We start from the raw sequence: 23,300 nt of genomic DNA, 5'->3' as shown, positions 1-23,300 counted from the left end.
TTTCCGCAGAGCTGGATCCACAATAGACGTGATCTTCTTCTTGTGTCACATCCAAGAAAAAAACAGAGAGCAGCAAACCCCACGAAACACATTTGTGGATCTTATGAAAGCTTTTGCTTCCATCAGCAGATGCGGCCTCTAACACGAACTGAAGAAAATTGGATATCCGTCACATCTTCCAACGCTCATTCAGTCCTGCCATGAGAATATACAAGGTCCAGTGCAATGTGATGGCACTACATTGAACAATTTCCCCATGAGAAGTGGAGTGAAGCAAGGTTGTGTCCAGCACCCATTTTGTTTGGCATCTACCGATCTGTCCTTCTGTCCTTTGCCTTCTCGACAGACATAGAAGGAGTGTCTCGTCACACCAGAAGCGACGGGAAGTTCTTCATCTAGCAAAGTAGAAAGCCAAGATGAAGGTGAGACCTGTGCTCTTCAGGGAACTCCTGTACGCTGATGATGCAGCACTCGTCGCCCCAATGGAATAAGGAATTCAGGGGCTGATGGACAGACTGTCCCAAATTTGCAACAAATACCGACTAACATTCAGCGCTAAGAAGACAGTTGTCATGGGTCAGGGCACTCCATACCCCCCTGAAATCACTCTAAATACCACTCCACTGGAAACTGTCAACAAATTGAAGCAATGGCCAAGAAAGCACATAAATGACGCTACTTCCTTAGAAGGCTTAAGAAGCTTGTCATGTCCCCTACAATTCTTACCAACTTTTACAGAGGCGAAGTAGAAAGCATTTTATCAGGATGTATCACAGCATGGTTTGGGAACAGTTCCATCCAAGACTGCAAGAAATTGTGGAGAATTGTGGATGCATCCCAGACCATTTCCTTCTATTGACTCAATTTACACCTTACGCTGTCTCGGCAAGGCCACCAGCATAATCAAGAATGAGTCGCACCCTGGCCACTCCACCTTCTCCCCTCTCTCATTGGGCAAAAGGCATAGAAGTGTGAAAATGCACACCTCCAGATTCAGGGACAGTTCCTTCCCAGCTGTTATCAGGCAACTGAACCATCCTACCAACACCTAGATAGCAGTCCTGAACTACTATCTACCTCATTGGAGACCATCGAACTAACTTTGATTGGACTTTACTGGCTTCTTCTTCTTCCACTAAACATTATTCATGTTATTCCCTTTACAATGTATCTGTACACTGTGCATGGCTCAATAGTAATCATGTATTGTCTTTCCGCTGACTGGTTAGCACGCAACAAAAGCTTTTCACTGTACCTCGGTACATGAGACGATAAACTAAACTCAAATTCACCTACCTAGGATCTACGGTGACTGATAGCCTCTCTCTGGGTGAGGAAGTCAATCCATGTTTAGGATAGGGAGTAAGCACTTCAGGAGGCTAACCAAGCGGGCATGGAAGAACAGGAAGTTCACAATCAAAACAAAGACATCTGTCTATAAAGCATGTGCATTGAGCAAGTTATTGTACAGCAGTGAAGCTTGTACGACTTACCTACATCAAGAACAGAAATTGAATAATTTTCAGTATAAGAAAATAACTGCAGATGCTGGTACAAATCGATTTATTCACAAAATGCTGGAGTAACTCAGCAGTTCAGGCAGCATCTCGGGAGAGAAGGAATGGGTGACGTTTCGGGTCTGAAGAAGGGTCTCGACCCGAAACGTCACCCATTCCTTCTCTCCCGAGATGCTGCCTGACCTGCTGAGTTACTCCAGCATTTTGTGAATAAATTGAATAATTTTCAATTCCGCTGCTTTGGTTGAATCTTAAGAGTCTTTTGGAAGGACAAAATCACAAATGAATTTGTCCTCTCCCTGACCAACATGCTTAGCATCCCTGTGATCTTCAAGCAGAAGCATCTCTGCTGGCTTGGATATCTACACAAAATAGAAAATGGATGCATCCCCAAAGTTGTGCAATATGAGGAAGTTGACAATGCACAGAGACCAAGAGGAAGACCAAAGCTTTGTTACAAAGATTTCAATAAAAGAGATATGACAAATTTTAACATTGGCACTGACAACTGGGAAGTGGCTGTTGAGGACCAGGGGGGGGGGGGGAGAAAGGACCTCCAGGCGGGTATGAAGCACCTCGACAGCATGTGGTTTAAGACTCTGGAGGCCAGGCACCAACGCCACAAAATGATCAACGGCAACAACATCACACTCCTCAATCCAACCGCCAGAGATAACTTCACCTGTGGAGGGCCTGCTGATTAAGGATAGGCCAAGATAGCCACAGTAGGAAATGCAACCATAGAAGGTGCATTCTCCTCTCCACGCGAGGCCAAATCAAAGCCACACCATCATTTCTCACAAGTGGATGGTTGCCAATTGGGGACAATTTACAGAAGCCAATTAACCTACAAATCTGCACATTTGTGGAATGTCGGAGGAAACTGGGGCACCCGGCAAAAACCCACGCAGTCACTGGGAGAACATCAAAATTCTGTACAGAGCACCCGTACGACAGCACCTGTATTCAGGATCGAACCCGTCCCTGGCTCTGCAAGGCAGCAGCTCTATTGCTGCACTACCGTGCTGCCCATAAAGAATTGTGCAATGTGGTCCAAGAAACTAATGGTTGATGGGAACAAGCTGTTCTTGAACATGAAGGCCATGGTTCTCGGGGTCCTGTACCTGCTCAATGTCAGTAATGAGATAAGCATGGCCAAAGCGGTGTGTGACTGATGATAAAAGCTGCTTTATCAAGGCAGCGATTCCTGTAGACCCCCATCAATGGTGGGGAGGTTAATGCACGATGAATCAGAAAATGTTCACCATTTTCTGTTCCCTCTGTTCCTGGGCATTCGAGTTACAGAACCAGGCCGTGCTGCAACCAGCCAGGAGGCTCCCTACACTACACCTGTGGAAGTTCGACACTGTAATTGGCAACATGCTGAATCTTCCAGGTGAGTAGTGGCATTAGGATTTCAGAGCACAGAATGGAGCACGAAGGCACATAAAAACACTGGAGAAGTGTGGGATTTTAAAGTTGAGTTTACAGCAGGGAGTAATATAGAACACCACAGGTTGAAGCAGAGTTCCATGCTGCATGGGTATTTGAAACATGTTGCAGGCCACTGTGGGATTTTAGCACAGTGTGGGTGAGCTAGTGTGGGATTTTAGAATGCAGTTTGCAGTTGTGGGATTTAGAGCACATTTTAGAGCTTTATGGGATTTTGGAGCGCTGTTTCAAGCCGCATGGGTTCGCAAAGTACAATTTTAAATCATGTGGGATTTTAAAGTCAAATTAGAGCAGTGTGGGAATTTTTAGCAGCTTAAAGCTATGTGGGATTTGAGAGCTCAATTTGCAGCCCTGTTGGATTTTGAAATTTATTCTGTAGAAGTGTGGGACTTCAGAGCACAGCTTGCTGCACCATGGGTCTTTTTCTTCTCTTTCCACAATTTTTATGTGTGGAGTCTGACATACACCCAAACCCACATCTGAGGTCAATGTGCGAACTGTAGACTCTTTCACAAATTATAGTGGGTGCCTGGAAGGTCTGGAGGAAGGATGGTCTTTGAGGTATTGTAGTCTTCCACTTTATACGCTGCGTTAAGAGAGTCAAGAGTCAAAACTATATAATTGTCATGTGCACCTGACAATTGAACGGACAAGTGAATTCTTGCTTACCGCAGCTTTACAGGCACATTAGAATCAGAGAGATGTACAGTACAGAACAGGCCCTTTGGCCCACCTTGTCCAAGATGACCAAGTTAGTATACATCTCGACCCGAAACGTCACCCATTCCTTCTCTCCTGAGATGCTGCCTGTCCTGCTGAGTTACTCCAGCATTTTGTGAAATAAATACCTTCGATTTGCATCTGCAGTTATTTTCTTACACTACAAGTTAGTATACTGGCCTAGTTCAATTGGTTTGCATATTCCTCTAAGCTATTCCTATCCATATATCTGTACAAATGTCTATTAAAAGTCATAATTGTATCCACTTCTATTGTGTCTTTGGCAGTTTATTAAAGATAGGGACTACCCTCTGAGTGATAAGGTTGATCCTGAGGTCCTTAAATATCTCCCCTCTCACCATAAAGTTATACCCTCTAGATTTGCAATCTTCTACCCCGGGGAAATAGACTGAGAGGTTTTATTTTATCCAATCTCCTCCTGATCATGTACACTTCAATAAGGTCACCCTCAGCTCCTACACTCCAAAGACAGCCAATTTAAAATCTTAACTTTTGGGCCAGTCCTATCCGTTTCCATAATTACTTTAAAACTAATAGAATTGTGGTCCCTGGTCCCGACTTACTTTCTGTACTGACACTTCAGTCACTTATCATATCATATCATAGCATATATATACAGCCGGAAACTTGCACTTGCACTACTTGCACTTGCACTACTTAATTCCCTAAGAGGAGGTCCAGTCTTGCATCCTCAATAGAGCAATCTAGATATTGTCTAAAGAAGCTTTCTTGAACACATTTAACAAATTCCACCTCGTCCAAGTCATTTACGGAATGGAAGAACCAGTTATAAGGCAAGTTAAAATCTCCCACTAATACCACCCTATTATTTTTACAGCCATTAGCAATCTACCTACACACCTGCTCCTCTAATTCATGTTGACTATTAAGAGGCCTATAGTATAGACCCATCAAACTGAATATTCCCATTTCTAAGTTTTAGCCATGCAGCCTCACTGGGCAATCCCTCAAGAATATCCTCTGAACACTGTAGTTATGTAGGGCGGCACGGTAGCGCAGCGGTAGAGTTGCTGCTTTACAGCGAATGCAGCGCCGGAGACTCAGGTTCGATCCTGACTACGGGTGCTGCACTGTAAGGAGTTTGTACGTTCTCCCCGTGACCTGCGTGGGTTTTCTCCGAGATCTTCGGTTTCCTCCCACACTCCAAAGACGTACAGGTATGTAGGTTAATTGGCTGGGTAAAATGTAAAAATTGTCCCTAATGGGTGTAGGATAGTGTTAATGTGCGGGGATCACTGGGCGGCACGGACTTGGAGGGCCGAAAAGGCCTGTTTCCGGCTGTATATATATGATATGATATGATATGATATGATATGTCATTCCTGGTCAAAAAGACAATCCCACTCCTCTTTTACCTATTTCTCCAGCACGCCATAACATCTATTGCCTTGAGTCTTGCCCTGCTCTCAGCCATGTTTCTGTTATGGCAATAATATCCACATCCCCCAAGCCAATCCATGCCCTGAGTTCATCCGTCTTACCCGTTAAGCATCCAGCTTTGAAATAAATACAGTTCAAATGACTGATCTTTGCTCTCTCTTTGCCATGCTCCTGTCTTTCATGTCCACTAATCTTGCTCCCTTTGACTACTGAAAAGGGCCTCAACACCTCATCTGCCTTGTTTCTGCTCTGGGACTCTCCCCGTTGCCAATATAGTTTAAACACTCCCGAGTGGAATGAGCAAATCTCCCTCAAAGGAGAGACACAAAAAGCTGGAGTAACTCAGTGGGTCAGACAACATAGAGTCATACAGTGTGGAAACAGGCCCTTTGGCCCAACTTGCCCACACCGGCCAACAATGTCCCAGCTACTCTAGTCCCACTTGCCTGCACTTGGTCCATATCCTTTCCATGTGCCTGTCTAACTGTTTCTTAAACGATGGGATAGTCCCAGCCTCAACTACCTCCTCTGGCAGCTTGTTCCATACACCCACCACCCTTTGTGTAAAAAAGTTACCCCTCGGATTCCTATTAAATCTTTTCCCCTTCACCTTGAACCTATGTCCTCTGGTCCTCAATTCCCCGACACCGGACAAGAGACTCCTATCTATTCCTCTTTGGAGAAAAGGAATAGGTGACTTTACGGGTCAAGACCCTTCTCCAGACTGAGATTCAGGGGAGAGGAAAACGAGAGATATGAAAAGGAACAGAGAGCAAATGGACAAAAGGTATACAAAAGGACAAATCACTATCAGCAATGATGATCAAGAAAAGGTGGAGCCCACGATGGTCCATGGTTGGCTGTGGGCTAGGTGATAACGAGTGAATACAAACAGTGAAACTCAGCTGGATGACAGTGAAACTGGTATGGCGCCTAGGATGGGGAAGGGACGGAGAGAGAAGGGATGCAAGGGTTACTTGAAGTTCGAGAAATTAATATTCATACCACTTGGTTGTTAGCTGCCCAAGCGAAATATGAGGTGCTGTTCCTTTAATTTGTGTTTTAACCTTAAAGAACAGCTTGCTGTAGTGTGGGAGTTTAGGGCAGAGGGTGGAACCATGTGGGATGCCAGAGCAGAGTTTATAGCAGCTATGGAATCTAGAATGGGTTTACATCAACGTGGGTTTTGAGGACGTGGTGGGCAGATCGCAGATACCTGGTGGGCAGTTGGGACACAGTGGGCTATTGGGTAGGAGATGGTGGGCAGCGAAGTCGGTTGAACACCTACGGTGGGTAGTGGGACATGTCTCTGGAACATGGCAAGTAGCAGGGCAGGTCTCTAGTGGATGGCGGAGCAGGTCGTGGGAGCACAGTGGGTGGTGGGGCAGGTCGTGTGAGCACAGTGGATGGTGGGGCAGGTCTCTGGGGCATGGTGATTAGCGGGAGAGGTCTCTGGGCATGGTGGGTAGCAGGGCAGGTCGCTGCGGAGGTATGGTGGATGGGGGGGGGGGGAAACAGGTCGCTTGGGCACAGTGATTAGCGGGGCACAATTGACAAAAGAGTTAGATTCAAGAGCTGGTTTGCAGTAGTTTGAGACTGTCAAATAGGTTTGCAGATATATAACATGTCCAAAACATTTGTGTTCCCAGAATGAATCTGTCTCCAACATCAGGGAAAGTGCTCACTGGGACTTGCCATCTCATCGACAGAATATTGAGCAACCACGATCTGTCAATATCAAGCAACAGTGAGAAGTCTGCAGATGATCCTTCTGAAAAGATTCCCATTTTCAGGGTTAGGCCCATAGTCACTCCTTGCTGATATGGGGGTTGGGTAAGAATGCTGTTGGAAATGAGGGAGTAGCTTTGAAGGGAGTGAGTAACATATTCACTTTCTTAGGCGTCTGAGAAAGATTTGGCATGGCCATGAGGATTCTCTCAAAGTTATACAAATGCACATGAGAAAATATTCTGACAGGATGCATCTCATCTTCTTCGGGCAACTGCTCTGCTCTCGAGTGCCTGAACCTGCAGAGAGTCCAGACCACCACAGGCTCATCATTTCCTTATCACAATGCAGGAAGGGGAGGGTGGATGTATCGTCAAGGATGCCTCTCATCCTGGCCATTTCCTTTTCTTTCTTCTGGGATAATATACAGGAGCTTGAAAACCTCAACACCCAGACTTAAAAACAGCTTGTACCCCACTGCTGTCAGACTCCTGAAGCAATCACCATTTTCACTCCCAAGTCCCTGAAGTGCTGCCACGTACTCCTACTTTTAATTCTACCTCATTTAATTATTATGTTATTGCACTGTAATATGTCTTTTGCACTACTTCAGATTGCATTGCAATCTTTGCATCATTTTGCTGTTTTGCACTTGTTATTGTATTTCTTGCTGCATCCAATGTTATCACGTATATGGTTTACCCTGATCTTCATTTAGAACAAGGAATTTCATTGCATCCTAATGTATATGAATCTGCATCTGGTCAGAGGCATCCTTACTCTTGGTGAGATAGAACAAATGATTGCACCTATCCGTGTCCTTTTGTGTGTATGTCTATGTGCTGTTAATGTAATTTTGTGTGTGTGTGTGTGTGTGCGTGTGTATGGGGTGCAATTATACTAAAACTATGTCGTAGTCTTTGGTCTCCTTTCATCTACAAACTCCTTTGCAATTGAGCTTGTGCTTGTGTTATCAAGAATGTTAAGGTGTCTCTTGTGTACTGGACACTTCAATTGTATTTGTCTAAATTTGCCAACTAGGTGGTGTTGTCCACTATGAGAATCCAAGGATCAGAAGCAGGAGGCCACTTGGCCCTTTGTGGCTGCTGTTGTTTATTCCTACAGTAAATCCAAATACATCTGCTGTAAATCCACATCCACAGGTTCTGTTTGTTGCAGCTTCAAAGAACGTCAGCAAATTTGCCAAACATAATTTAACCCTCATAAAATGATATTGATTTGCTTGATTACATTGAACTTCTCTGAATGATTATTTCTTCCCTGAAGATAGACACAACATGCTGGAGTAACTCAGCAAGACAGATAGCATCTGTGTAGGGAAGGCACCTTTTCTCCAGAGATGCTGCATGTCCCGCTGATTTACTCCAGCGTTTTGTGTCTGTCTTCGGTGTAAACCAGCATCTGCAGTTCTTTTCTACACATTTCTTCCCTGACTTAGTTTCCCACTTTTTGGTCTCCTTTCAAGTACAAGAGAGCCACATGGTGTTGTTTACTAATCCACTGGCCCTCCCTAGGAACAGGGCACTCAGCATTGACCTTGGCACCAAATTTAGATGGAACAATGTCATCCCAACCTAGTTGACCTTGCAAAGTCCTCCTCACAAATATCTGTAGCCTGGTGTCTAAATTAGGACAGCACAAAATGTACTCATCAAACAACAATCTTTTAACAGGCGCTGTTTCAGCATCATACCCTGCAGACAATGTGCCAGTCTCCATCACAATCCCTGGGTATGCGCTGTCCTATCATTGATAGGACAGATCTACCAGAGATCAGGACAGTGGAACATAGACAGGATTGAGTGACCGTGGAAGACCTCAGCATAGATTGCTTACTCTGTGAAGTCTTGAGGTATCTGGGGTGAAATCTTGGATTAAACATGGACAAGCAAAACCACTTTCTAATTTACCACCGACCATCCTCCCTCACCTGATGAACATGTGCTCCTCTGTACTGGTGAGAAGCATTGACAATTGCAAGGGAACATAATGTATGTTGGGGACTCCAATCACCAATAAGTGGTTTGATAACAACATCAGTGACCAATCTGGCTAAGACCAGAAGGTAGAACCTAACAGTCTGGGTCTGACACAAATGATAAACCTCCCTGGTCACATCCTCATCAATCTACGATGGTATTGGAAGTACTTAGCACCACAGTCATTATGGAGTCAAAGACACACTCCATTGCATTGCATGGCATTACAATCATGTGAAATGGAAGAGGCTCAGAACAAAACTGGTGGCTCCAATTCAGCTACCTATGAGGCTCTGTGGACCATGTGCAGTAATATAAATATATACCATCTCAATCCATAACCTCATAGCTCAGCATATCCCTCATTCCACTATTATAATCAAGCCAGAGCATCAACCCTGCTTCAATAAGGAGTGTAGATGGGCATTAAAGGAGCAACACCATGCACTCCTATAAATGAAGTGCACTGTGAACCAGGGCAACATTGTTCTCAATAGCAAATCACAGCATGCAATAGACAGAGCTAAGTGATCTTAACCAACTGATTAGATCAAAACATCCTATCATATCTAATTGTGGGAAATTAAGAAGCCAACAGACTGAGGAGGCTCTGAGAGCATCCCCATTCACAATAATTGTGACACCCAGTGTGTGACTGTGAAAGCTGATGCTGAAAGATTTGCAATCATATTGAAATAGAATGGATGATCCATCTTTGCTTCCTCTGGAAGTCTTCACCAACACAGAATAGATGTAGAACAGAAGAACATATCAGTAGGTCTTACAGTGTCTGTACAGATAAAAAGTATAAGTGGATTTTCTATTCCGAGACCCTACATCAGGACTGAGAAGGAACAGAAAAAATTGCCAGTTGAGGGGTGGGATAGAGACTGGTCCGTGATAGTTGGAACCAGTTACGGAGGAGATGGGTAGATGGAACTAGGTGAAGAAGAGGTAGTTGGATCAAGGCTAATAGGCAAAACCAGATGGCAATGGGCTGATGAGCAGATGATGCCACGACCAGGGAAGGAAGGGAAAGATAAACAAAGGAAGAAAACTTGGACAGGTGAATATGTGTAGGACATTAGAGTTGTTGTTACCGGTATTTGGAAAATTCAATTTTATACCAATGGGTTGTCTGCTACTTAAGCAGAATATAAGATGTACAGAAGATATGCACTTCAGATCAAGTCAACCTGATTCAGAAATTGTGGAAAGTTCATGAGGTATGTTGTGTTTACAAAATCAGAGCGACATTTGACTGAATACAGCTTCAAGGAACCATGGCAAAACTGAAATCAAGAAGAAAGTACTCCAATAGTTGCAATCATATCTCACACGAAGGAAGATGGCTGTGGTTGTTGGTGAATAACAATTCCTGTAAGGAGATATCACTACATGAGTTTCTCAAGCAGAGTCCTTGCCCCAATTATTTTCAATTGCTTTATCAATGACCTTCATTCCATCATAAAGTCAGAAGTGAAGTCATTCAGTGCTGACTGCACAATGTTCAATTTCATTCAATACTCCTTGGCAATGAAGCACCCCATGCAAAAGGACCCAGGCAACATTGAGACAAGAGATGTTAAAAGTCTTGCCACCTCTTCTTGACATTGAATGCCTTTATCATTTAGCATTACCATAAATATATCAATATCAACAACCTGGGAGAAGATAGCATTGATCAAGTGTACTAGCCACAAAAATAGGTCAGAGGCTGGAGTGAACACAGATCCAACAGCGCTTACAATTGTCAACACTATCTCAGACAAAGCAGCCACTTGATTGGTACCCCATCTGTGACCCTTTACCTTCACTCTTGCCACTCCGAGCACAGTGTGTACCATCTGCAGGTGGCACTGCTGTTATTCACCTTTGCTATTCTGACGCAAGTCCCAAAACCCATGACCTTTAACACCAAGTAGTTCAAGCTTCAAATCCATAGGAACACCACTATTTCTTAACTTGGAAAAATACATGACCATTTCTTCATCATCAATGTGACTAAACCGTGGAACTCCATTATCAACAGTGAGGTAGGAGTACCTATGGCAGAGGATCTGCAGCAATTCAGGAAGGCTGCCTGCCTTCCACTACCTTCTCCAGGGTAATTATGGCCTGGCCAGAGTTGCCTGAATCCGAACAAATAAAATGTGGCACAGAAGAAAGGTTTCACACAGCAAGATTCATAAGGTCATAAGTGATAGGAGCAGAATTAGGCCATTCGGCCCATCGTCTGCTCGGCCATTCAATCAGCACTGATCTATCTCTCCCTCCAAACCCCATCCTCCTGCCTTCTCCTCATAACCCTTGACACCCGTACTAATCAAGAATCTATCTGCCTTAAAAATGTCCATTGACTTGGCCTCCACAGCCTTCTGTGGCAAAGAATTCCACAGATTTGAGAGACTGTGAGTGTTTATGCACAGCAATAACCCATGAGGATGAATATTACACAAAAACATATTCCAATAATGTCCAGGGATTTTTGTTGGATAAGAGTAAAATCCCACTGAAATTTTTTGTGTGTATGGAAAACAACATCCACAAGGTGGGAGTGAAATACAACAGGATCGCATTGAAGTGACAAGGCAAGAAGGTGCAGATAGATGCATGAAAAGAACCAAGAAGAAAGGCACAGCTGTATCCCATTGAAGCAGTGAAAAAGGTTGGCAAATATCACCCCATTTGGAGTAACACAATGGACAAGATCCCAGGGAAGCAGGAAGGAATGTTTCACGCTTGGGAAGCAGATTTGACAAAGTAAGATCCCAGGACGCCAAGGGAACTTCGCACAGCAAAGTACGGAAGGACGGCTTTAGATGGAGGGGGAATTCAGGAAGTGTTGAGAGCGTCTAGGCACGGTGATGTCCCAGGGAAAAGGCCAGACGGACCCGTGGGGAGCGGCGGGACGTGTTCCTCACGGCAAGATCTCAAGGGGTTAGCGAGGCGGGTTTGGCGCAGCAAGGGAGGGGGTTGTCTGGGCGAGACTTGCGGCTGAGGCGGGGCGGAGCGGAGAGGCGCGGTCAGGGCCAGCGCTCGGTGGGCCAAGGGCGGGAAGGAAGAGGAAGGCAGCTGGAGGGAGGAGTCAATCTTCCGCCGGCCGCTCGATACACGGGCTCACTCACTCACACACCGGGACATCATGACGGAGAACGGCAGCGGGGGCGGCTTGGACTCAGAGCCGAATGCCGGGCTGTGCTGCGGCTCGGAGCTGGGGGGCGACGCGCTCTGGCGGCGGCCGAAGAAGCCGCCCAACAAAGTGACGGTGGTGCTGGGCGCGCAGTGGGGAGACGAGGGCAAGGGCAAGGTGGTGGATCTGCTGGCGCAGGATGCCGACATGGTGTGCAGGTGCCAGGTAAGCGAGCCCGCTGGCAGCCAACTACGGTTGGTGGGGAGCCGGGGCCGTGGCCGAAGCCGGGGCCTGCCGCCTCAGCGTGGGCCGCTGTTTCTCCCGCCCCCCGTCGAGCCCCGGGCTTTTGGCCAGGGGTGAGGCCGGGCCTGGTCCAGTCTGGTCCGGCCCCTGTGGCCTCAAGCCCGCTGCGGCGGGACCAACCTAGGATCGCGGAGTGAATCAAACCACATGGGGGGGGGCGGGGGGAAGCACGCCCACCATCTCGCCCATCATCTCGCCATCACCCCCCTCCCTCCTTCACTCTCCTCTCCACCCCTCGCTCACCTTCACTCTCTTCTCCTCCCCCCCCCCCCCCCCCCCCCCCCACCCCCCCACATAACTTTTCCAAAACAGTCATCTCTTTCTGACCTCCATCCCGTTTTCCTCACTCTTGCTCTTTCTCTCCCACGTATTCCTTTCTCCTTTTTGAACTTGCACTCCCTCTTCTCATTCATTGCTGACCTCCATGCCCTGTTGTTTGGGCCGGCCAGCCTGCCCCGTTTGGGGGTTAGGACACAGAACGCTGTTTGTTCCTTTCTTTACTGCGTGGTTCAGCAAAGTGCAGGAACCCGTTACTTCAAGCGGGAGAGCTGCTGTATTTAAAAAATTTTTTTTTTTGCTGGTTCGAGACGTATTTATGTAAGATGTTTATTACGACCTCGCCGGTGTATCTTCATTTTGGGTTTATAACGTCCTTGGCGGGGACGAGTATTCCGGGAAAGCTGCCACACGTCACTTTCTCGTTGCTAAACCCACTTCCTTTTTGCCTTTAACACTACTCTCTCACACTTTCCAAGACGCAGTAGCAACATTGCAGAAAAAGGAAAAGAGCCGACGTTTAAAAAAAAAACCCGTTACTATTTGTTTTCCAAATTAATGGTCAAGGAAATTGTATTTTATCACCCCATTAATTTATCGATTTCTCTCCCTACCCACTTCCGCTTCCCCCCTCCGCTTCTTCCTTCCAAATGCAAACTGTTACCAGGACTGTATGAAAAACAATTGCCTGGCTCAAAACTAAACATTTATATGGTTATTTAATGTTGCAATAGATACCAAAGAGCTTGTAAATAACTGAAACAAAAATTGATATTGAACTACACAAGGAGATATTGACATTTATGCAGAGACTATTTGGCCTATTAAATCCATGCTTGTGTCAAAAACAGTCATACTGCATAGAAATGGGTCCCTTTGATACGCCATCAAAGCCAAAAAGACTATAAAAAGGGAGCTCATGCAAGATTTAAGATGAAATCAGACAGGGCATTTGAGGAATATAAAGAAAGAAAGAAGGAAATAACTAGCGGGCAATTTGAATGGCCAGCAGGGACCACAAAATGGCTTTGGTAAATCAGATTAAAGAAATTCACAAAGTTTTTTATACCTTTGTTAAAAACGAGGGTAACCAGGGAGAACGATCAATTTCAAGAGGGCTAGAATACAAAAATAGGGAGGTAATCCTGAGGATCTGAGGTGCTGGTTCGGCTGCATTTGGAGTATTTTGGGCACCCTATCTGAGGAATGATGTGCTGACTCCGGAGAGGGTACAGGTGAGGTTTACAAGAATGATTCCAGGAATGAGGGGGTTAACATATAATGAGTGTTTGACGGCAGTGGGCCTGTACGTGCTGGAGTTTAGAAGGATGAGGGTGGACCTCATTGAAACTTACCGAATAGTGAAAGGCTTGGATAGAGTGGATGTGGAGAGGATGTTTCCACTAGTGGGAGAGTCTAGGACCAGAGATCATCGCCTCAGAATTAAAGGGCGTTCCTTTAAGAAGAAGATGAGGAGGAATTTCTTTAGTCAGAGGGTGGCGATTCTGTGGAATTCTTTGCTACAGAAGACTCTGGAGGCCGTGTCAATAGATATATTTAAGGCAGAGATAGATAGATTCTTGATTAGTACGGGTGTCAAGGGCTATGGGGAGAAGGCAGGAGAATGCAGTTAGGCAGGTGAGATAGATTTGACATGATTGAATGGTGGTGTAGAGTTGATGGGCCGAATAGCCTAATTCTGCTCCTATCACTTATGATTAAGAAGGAAATTTGTGCTTGAAGTCTGATGTAGGAGAGGTACTAAACAAGAACTTTGCATCTGTTTTCACCAAGGAGAAGGAAATGGAGGACATTGTGATAAGCATGGAGAACACTAATAGGCAAGGGGACTTTGAGATTAGGAAGGAGGAGTTGTTAGGGGTCTTGATTAATGTGGATAAATCCCCAGGATCTCATGGAATTTATCCCAGGTTATTGAGTGAAACAAGAGAGGAGATGGTGGGAGCCTTGACAAGGATCTGTGTATCTTTGCTAACCATAGACAAAGTCTGGAGAGTAGCTATTGTTCCTTTATTTAAGAAGGAAAAGTAGATAGAATCCAGGGAATTATATGCTCATGAGCCTCATGTCAATGGCGGGGAAGCTATTGGAGACGATACTTTGGCTTAGGATTTGCTCCCATTTGGAGGAAAATGGGGTAGCCTGATAGATGTATATAAAATTGTGAGAGGCATAGATCGGGTAGATAGTCAGAATCTTTTTTCCTAGAACAGAAAAATCAAATACCAGAGGGAATAGCTTTAAGGGGTGAGGGGCAAAATGTAAAGGAGATGTGCGGGACAACATCTTTATGTAGAGGATGGTGAGTGCCTGGAACTCACTGCCATGGTTGGTGGTTAAGAAAAGAGATCGTAGATCTCTTAGGTAGACACAAAAAGCTGGAGTATTTCAATGGGTAAGACCGCATCTCTTGAGAAAAGGTATAGGTGACCCTTCGGGTTGAGACCCTTCTTCAGACTGGTCTTGGCATCATGTTTGGCATAGATATTGAGCGCCGAAGAGCCTGTTCTTCGTACAGTTCTACTATTCTATGTTCTAGATTGGCCAGCCATTGGCCTGTGTCTTCTATGCTGGTATTTCCAGTGCTTATCTGGGATATGACTTCAATACTGCCTTCGCCACTCACTCGGGCAGAGTGTGTCAGGTCCCAGATTCCAACTGCCTTCTGGGTGAAAAATGTTCATCGTCAAATTACCATGAAACTGCCTACTGCTTTGGATCTGGATCCATGCCCTCTGGTTTTACACATATCTGTTATCTAGAAAGGTTCCTCACTTTCTACCCTATCTATCTTTGTATATTCTTATCAGATCCCCTTCATTCTCATTTGCTTCAAGTAAAACAAATAAAGTCTCTCCATTCTTTCTTCACAACTGAAACAATCTATTCCAGGAACATCTTGGGGAACCTCATATGCATCATCGCCAGTGCAATTCCAATCATGTGGTGACCAGATTATCACATAATACTCCAACTTCAGTTAGGGTACTATTTTACAGACGTGTACTTTAACCTCTTTATTCTTCCAGACTACACGCTAGCTTATTAAGGAGAGTAATTTGAAAATCGTCTCCCTTACGTGTGGTGTCATAAAAACATCCCTTTGTTGATCAATACTCTCTAAATGCCACTGTTCATTGTGCATGGCATAGTTTATTCACTCTCCCAAAATGCATAATTAATCAGGATTAAATTGCGTCTTCAAGTGTTTTGATCGATTTACCGCTTCATCAATATTATCCAATATCCTCTTCACTATACCAACAATACCTATCAATTTTTGTTATTTTTGTGACCTGTTGGTATTGATATGTTTTAAGGACTGTCCTTAAGAAAACCACGCAGAGTTTAGTGAAGAAATCCTAGAACTTGAGTTGGCAGCTGAAGCCTGGCTAGAGGATGTAAAGAGATTAAACTGGAAATGAACAAGTGGTCAGAAATGGTATTCTGGAGGATTAGAGATCGTGGGTGCAGAGAACTTAGAGGAATTTGTAAAAAGAATTAAGAATTTTAAAATTGAGGCTGAGTCAACACCAGTCACAATTATCAGTGTGAGCCAGAACAAGGGTTACAATTAGTAATAAACTCCATTCAAGTTAATCACTGCAATTGTTTTATTGGAATTAAAATATACACTGGGTTTTGAACAACTGGATAATAACGACTGCACTTCCTAAAGAACTATAACGTTCAGTTGTTTCAATACGACTAAGCATCGGTAATGCAATATTATTTGGAAAACAAATAGAATTGCAAGATTACTGGAATCTGGAAGAGAAAAAACCCATAAATGCAGGAAGAACTCATCCAGTCAAGCAGCATCTGTGGAAAGAGAAACCAATGAATTATTTTTAATCAGGCACGCTTCTCATGGTATCCAACAATACACATGCTGTTGAAAAGATTGGCAGCTGAGGAGAGGAAGGTGGGGTGACTCTGTTGGTAACGAATGAAATCCAACCATTAGTAAGAAATGACATAGGATCAGAAGATGTAGAATCCCATGTGGGTGGAGCGAAGAAACTGCAATGGTAAAAGAGCCCTGATAGGAGTTATATACAGGCCTCTGAAAAGTAGCCAGGATGTAGGGTACAAATGACACCAGGAGATAGAAAAGGCATGTAGGAACGGCAAAGTTACAATGGTCATGGGTGATTTCAAATATGCAGGTACAATGGGAAAATCTGGTTAATTAAGGATCACACGAGGAGGAATTTGTAGAAAGCGTATGAGATGGCTTTTTAGAGCAGCTCGTGGTCAAGCTGGGAAAAGGCATTTCTGAATTTGGTGTTGTATAATGAACCAGATTTGATTAGCGAGCTTAAAGTGAAGGACCCCATAGGAGGAAGTGATCATAATCTGATAGAATTAAACTGCAGTTTGAGAGAGAAGCTGAAATTAGATGTATTGGTGTTACTGTTGAGTAAAGTTAACTACTGAGGCATAAAGGAGGAGCTAGCAAAAGTTGATTAGAAGGGGACTCTAGCAGGAATGACAGAGCTCGAGACGATCTGCAGAGAAGAATGGGAGAAATTACCCAAATACAGGTGTGCCAAGCTTGTAGCGTCATACCCAAGAAAACGTGAGGCTGTAATCGCAACCAAAGTTGCCTCAACAAAGTATCGAGTAAAGGGTCTGAATACTTATGTAAATGTGATATTTCAGTCATTTCTTTTTAATTACTCTACAAAAATTTCTAAACAACTGTTTTCACTTTTTTATTATGGGGTATTGTGTGTAGATTGATGATAAAAACAAAATAATTTAATCCATTTTAAAATAAGGCTGTAACATAGCAAAATGTGGAAAAAGTGATGGTCTGAATGCACTGTATCTAAACATAGCACAAAAAGTAAGGAAATTTGTGTTTGGTAGATTATTTCTTTGTTGTAACAATGCTTCTTGGCAATAAATCTTATACCGTTGGAAAGCCTGTTTATTTCCCTTTTAAATGGTGCCACATTTGTAAGGAACATGCATTTGTGGGATGAGCAGCAGAGCTGAGTATATGGGTTGCGCCCATGAAAAATTTGCCAAATCTTCTCTGGCAATGCCAAACAGCTCATTCTGCTGTTGCTATTGACTCTTGTTTTGAGCTTCTGGTACCCCCCAGGTGCTGACAATCAGGTGCCTGATTGGCACCTGATTGGCAGCATCTGTGAGCATGGGCCCTGCTACAGTGGTCAGTAGGTGTCTGCTCCAAGAATCGGCATGCCACGTTTGACTGATCTGGATAGGGCCCGTGCGATAGGGCAACTTGAAGCAGGTGTTCCGCAAAACCAAGTTGCGGCATTATTTGGAGTGAGCCCTAGTACCATCTCCAAAGTGAAGGCCAAGTTCCATATAACGGGGGATGTCAGAGACAGGCCGCGAAGTGGGCGTCCCAAGAAGACGACACCCGAAGAAGACCGTTTCCTCACCCTGTCAGCACTTAGGAACCGTAGGCTGTCTTCTACAGATTTGCAGTCAAGGTTTGCAGGACGATATGGCCGACGGCTCTCTGCCCAGACAATTCGGAACAGACTGCACGCAGCCGATCTCCGGTCTCATAGGGCTGCCAGGAGGCCTGCCACGACTGCCCTTCACCATCAGGCCCGTTTGCGCTGGTGTCGGCAACACGTGCACTGGAACCTGAACATGTGGAGGAACATTATGTTCAGCGATGAGTCCAGATTCTGCCTACGGCAGTTGGATCATAGGGTCAAAGTGTGGAGAAGACGCGGAGAACGCTATGCTGATTGCTGCACCGATAGAGTAACATCTTTTGGTGGAGGCAGTGTGATGGTGTGGGGCGGCATCTCCCTCACTGGAAAAACGAGGCTTGTCATCATTGGAGGCAATCTCAATGCAGAGATATCGAGATGAGATTCTGCAACCAGTGGCAATCCCATATCTCCACAGTCTGGGACCGAACTCTATCCTCCAAGATGACAATGCTCGCCCCCACAGAGCAGGGTTTCTCAGAGACTACCTCCAGAATTTGGGAGTGGAGAGGATGGAATGGCCTGCCAGCAGTCCTGACCTCAACCCCATTGAACACTTGTGGGATCAGCTTGGGCGTGCTGTTCGTGCCAGTGACCAACACAACCACGTTGGCTGACTTGCGACAAATGCTGGTTGAAGAATGGGATGCCATCCCACAACAGTGTGTGACCAGGCTGGTGACCAGCACGAGGAGGAGGTGCCAGGCTGTTGTGGCTGTGTATGGTTCTTCCACACGCTACTGAGGCTCCTGTTTATTAAATGAATAAATTGTTAAATTGCCAATATGTCTTGTTTCTTCAGACTTCAATCATCCAATCCACCAAACAACACCGAACAAGAGTCAATGGCAGAATAAGCTGTTTGGCATTGGCAGAGAAGATTTGGCAGATTTTTCATGGGCGCAACCCATATACTCAGCTCTGCTGCTCATCCCACAAATGCATGTTCCTTACAAATGTGGCACCATTTAAAGGGGAAATAAACAGGCTTTCCAACGGTATAAGATTTATTGCCAAGAAGCATTGTTACAACAAAGAAATAATCTACCAAACACAAATTTCCTTACTTTTTGTGCTATGTTTATGTACGTATTACCCATCTGCCATTTGCTTTATAGATGCTATAAAGGGTTTTACCACACCAAAAGGTGTATTGCTCATTGCAGATACCTTGTCAATAATCGGAATATTATTTTCGGATCGGCTGTAAACTTGGCTTAAGATGTAAGAATTGTGTAAGGATTACATCTGTGATGAGAAATAGCTTGTGGACTTGTCTGACTGCGACAATGCTTTTGTGGCATTAAGGCAATGCCACTGCATTTAAAAAATAGCATATGATTTCTCACATTAATTATTCAACATCATGATGTACTGGCACTTATCTGGCTAAACTCCATAACCCATAGCCTGTAAAATTTTGAATAACTATCAGAGTTAATATTTTTTTTATTGTTAATATGTCACAGAGCATTAATAATTAATGTTCTGATCTTGTGTGTGACTTCTTTATCGCACTGATCTTGTGTGTGACTTCATTTGGTGAGTTGATGAAGATAATAGATGGAGCTGGTATGGATTTTAGGGTTGCCTTTTTTCAAGTTGAAATAGATCTTGAACTGAGCTGCGTGAGGTGCTATTTTGGAATTAATCCATACTGCAAATTATCCTTCAGAAGTGCTTATTTTGTTGTCCTCGTTGAGAAGAGCTGCAAAAGATTTTCTGAGTTGAGATTAATTTATTTTCTCAAAATCGCATACAATGCACTCTAAATACAAAAGAAATCAGCCTGGTAATGTTACTTAAAAGTAGCGGGTGAAAGAAGTAAAACATAGGTGTCTAATGTTATGCTTCGTTTGATCCATAGCAACTGGTCAAAACCGTCAACAAAACAAACGACAGCTATTCTGAAGTTTAATTTCTGCTGTCGCTCAGCAACTGTCGATCTGCAACCAATGTTAGAGACAGGGAACTGTAGATCCCGACCTGAAACGTCGCCTATCCGTGTTCTCCAGAGATGCTGCCTGACTCATGGAGTTACGCCAGCACTGTCTTATTTTGATCAACAATCAATGCTGTATATTTTAGGCAGAAAATAGAATTACCAAAACTCTACAATACAAATTATCAATTCAAGTTATCATCTAAGAAGGGACTGGCACTCATCTGCTCTAAGCTGGTTACTGAAAGTGGGGTCAATGATCTTCTCCCTCATTCTAGATAACCTTGGTGTGAACTTCTTTGGCTGAGGGAACAGGTGGCAGATCAAGTCACTTGTCACTACATTTTATCTTGTGTTGTATTTAGCTTCCGAGAACTGCTACATGAAGCAATTCAGCAGTAGACGTGACTACTGAGGCTGTAGAGTTGCCTATTTACATTGATCAGTTTCCAGGGAAAGGCAACACTTCCTCATCTATTTAAAAAAAAGAAAATATCATCTTGATATGTACAAGAGCTGCACATGTCGGGACAAGATGGCATACCCCTACTGATTTTATCAAATCAAACGTTGAGGTAATTTGATCCATGTAGCTGGCTCTTTTGAAAGAGCTGTCAATAATCAATCCCAGTTGGAGACATGAAACTGCAGATGTTGGAAAAAATATGTTTGAGCAAAAAATAGTGCAAAGGAATTGAGCAGGTCAGGTCACATCCGCGGAGGCTAATGGACAGGCGTTTTTTCAGTTCGGAACCCTTCAGTCAGATGCTGCCTGGCCTGCTGAGTTCCTCCAGCGCTTTGTTTTTTGCTCAGTCCCACTTTCCTGTTGTTTCCCATAACCTTGCATTTAAATTTAACATACAATTTCATAATATACTGGCAGTCGTCTGGGATTTAATCAATATTGCAAATTGACATGCCATTTTAGTTTAGTTTATAATTTTCGCATGTATTGAGGTACAATGAAAAGCTTTTGTGTGTTATCAAGTCAAAGGAAAGACTATACAATCAAGCCGTCTAAAGTGCAAGATAAAGGATACAACATTTAGTGCAAGATAAAATTCAATTAAAGATAGTTCAAAGGTCTCCAATCAGGTAGATGGGAAATCAGGACTGCACTTTAGCTGATGAGAGCACCATACAGTTGTCTGATAACAGCTGGTAGAAACTGTCCCTGAATCGGGACGTATGCATTTTCAAACTTCTGTACTTCTTGCATGATGAGAGAGGAGAAGAAGGAGTGACCACGGTGAGACAGATCCTTTATTATGCCGGTGGTCTTGCTGAGGCAACATGAAATGCAGATGGAGCCAATGGAAGGGAAGTTGGCTTGCAAGATGGTCTGAGCTATGTCCAAAACTCTGCAATTTCTTGCGGTCTTGCATACATTCCAATGCTAGATAGAATTTGCATTTCCAGTAAATACCAGCCTACAGCATGAAATTATTCAAATACATGGGATGGATACTCCTAAGTTGCATGATAATAGGCATAACACAACCATAAGAACCATAAGAAAGAGTCCAGTGCTGGATTAAAATATTGTCTTTTAAAGGCAGAGTTTAAATACAATGCCAAGTTAATGGCAGAGTATTCCAAATTGTATCAAATTGTTCCTCGTCCACTGGTCAATTGATGGAGAGTGGAAGCATATTCTACTCATCACTCTTTATAAAATTGGCAATTCCGGCATTGGTATTTGATTTTGTAAAATTGGTTTTTTTTTTCCTCTACACTAAGTCTATGAGTGGACTAAAACCCTTTTACCCAGAAATCTTGTCTACAAAACTCGCATTCATCTTGTTGTGGTTTTATCTTAAGACTAGAAGTGTGAGAATGCACTTACCTGCTTTTATTTTGATAAATTGTAATTTCCCATAATTTCTGCATTTTGGTGACGAGTATGTACTGATTCATACTAATGTTGTTTTGCTGGAGAGGCCAAGTACTCTCATTTATTGTATTTCGATCCATTAATTTATTGGAATCTACACCTTGGGGGGGGAGGAGCTGAGGGATGGAATGGAATGGCTGTCTCCCACTACCCCCATTCTCTGATTTTCATAGCTTTACCTTTCTTATATTATAGTAATAATTTATGCACATCAGGCCTCCTCTGCTAGATCTCCGTGTGTGTGGCTATTCTGACCCACTTCTCTGCATTTGAATAGCTGCTTTAAATGAAAGACAAAGTTAGCCACATGCCCCACATACTAGTAAGACATCATAGTCCCATTGCAGACCCCAGACTACTGGTCCCGCAGTCAACTTATCAAACTGAATACTAAATATTGTCTATAGCTTCATCTTGGGGTTCTCTGGAATATTCTCAAACCAGAAGAAGCTGAAATGTTGTGGGTTAAATATGTGGTTAAATGTTTACATGTGTAATGGTGGGCAAATAATTTTTTTTAAACTTTAAATTAGCCAAGTTCTAGTGTTATACAAAATACCAGTAATTAGCTTTGACGTTTGCAATTTGCTAATAACTGTTTACTTTGTTTTTAAAGAGTGTTTGAATATGTAACCACGTTGATTGCAGAGTATTCCAAGTAATGGTTGTTGGTTTATACTTTGGTATCCAGTCATCCATTTTAAATGTTCACTCATTTATATTCAACGGCTGCAGCAGTAAGTCGGTGTAAATAATAACTGTTGGTATTAGCATTTTTTGTGAAACCTGTTTGCAATGAGTCATTGTGACGGGCGTTTCCATCTCATGTTAAACAGTGCAACATAAAATTGCGCCTCATTTTCATTAAAAAAATGTTCTGTGACAATTCACAAAAGCTGTTAAAAAAACCCAAGTCTGCATCAAAGCTTATTTCTTCTCTACAGCTTTGCTATCTTAAAATTTAGTCAGTGTTCTAATTATATCAGATGTGGAAACCGTTCACTTGTCTTCCACTCTTAATCTTTTGTCATCACCCAATGAAGTATTCTTGCTTTATCCCATGTGATCTCTTGCTCTAATTTCTATTCTGCAGCTGTACTGCAGTGAAAGTCTTGATTATTCACTTTGGTAACCGAAGGTAACCTATGACTAAATTCCTAGAGTGATTCTGGAAAATCTGTGCTTGTCACCTTCAATAATATATTATGTGCATGGGCATTGCCTACAGGCAAAATGCTGTCGTCACTCAGTGCAAAATGTATCGCCTGATAGATGCAGGGATGGAGCAATAGAAAGAAAATTAGCTTATTTAAAAAGTTGAATTGCTTTTCGAGTAAGACCTTAAGTCTGATGGACCACCAGGTTCATCTTCATCTGTTCAATTTTCTTTAAATAAAATATTTAGCATT

At 43.5% G+C, this 23,300-nt stretch overlaps 1 protein-coding gene across 2 annotated transcripts in view; it reads left to right on the top strand.

Moving 5' to 3' along the window:
- adss2 (adenylosuccinate synthase 2) overlaps positions 1–23,300 on the top strand; it is a 612,379-nt gene that overhangs the window by 525,883 nt on the left and 63,196 nt on the right. The window contains exon 1 of one of the 2 annotated variants that reach the window (XM_078405370.1): positions 11,843–12,197. The exons of the other annotated variant lie outside the window; for it this stretch is intronic. Within the exon in view, the coding sequence (XP_078261496.1) occupies positions 11,985–12,197 (213 nt within the window). The 5' untranslated portion in view covers positions 11,843–11,984. Of the gene's footprint in view, positions 1–11,842; positions 12,198–23,300 lie in introns of those variants that run through there. 2 annotated transcript variants of the gene reach the window in all.

The sequence above is a fragment of the Rhinoraja longicauda genome, chromosome 9, assembly GCF_053455715.1.
Source record: "Rhinoraja longicauda isolate Sanriku21f chromosome 9, sRhiLon1.1, whole genome shotgun sequence".
Lineage (NCBI taxonomy): Eukaryota > Metazoa > Chordata > Chondrichthyes > Rajiformes > Arhynchobatidae > Rhinoraja > Rhinoraja longicauda.
This window is presented reverse-complemented; position numbering and strand designations above follow the sequence as displayed.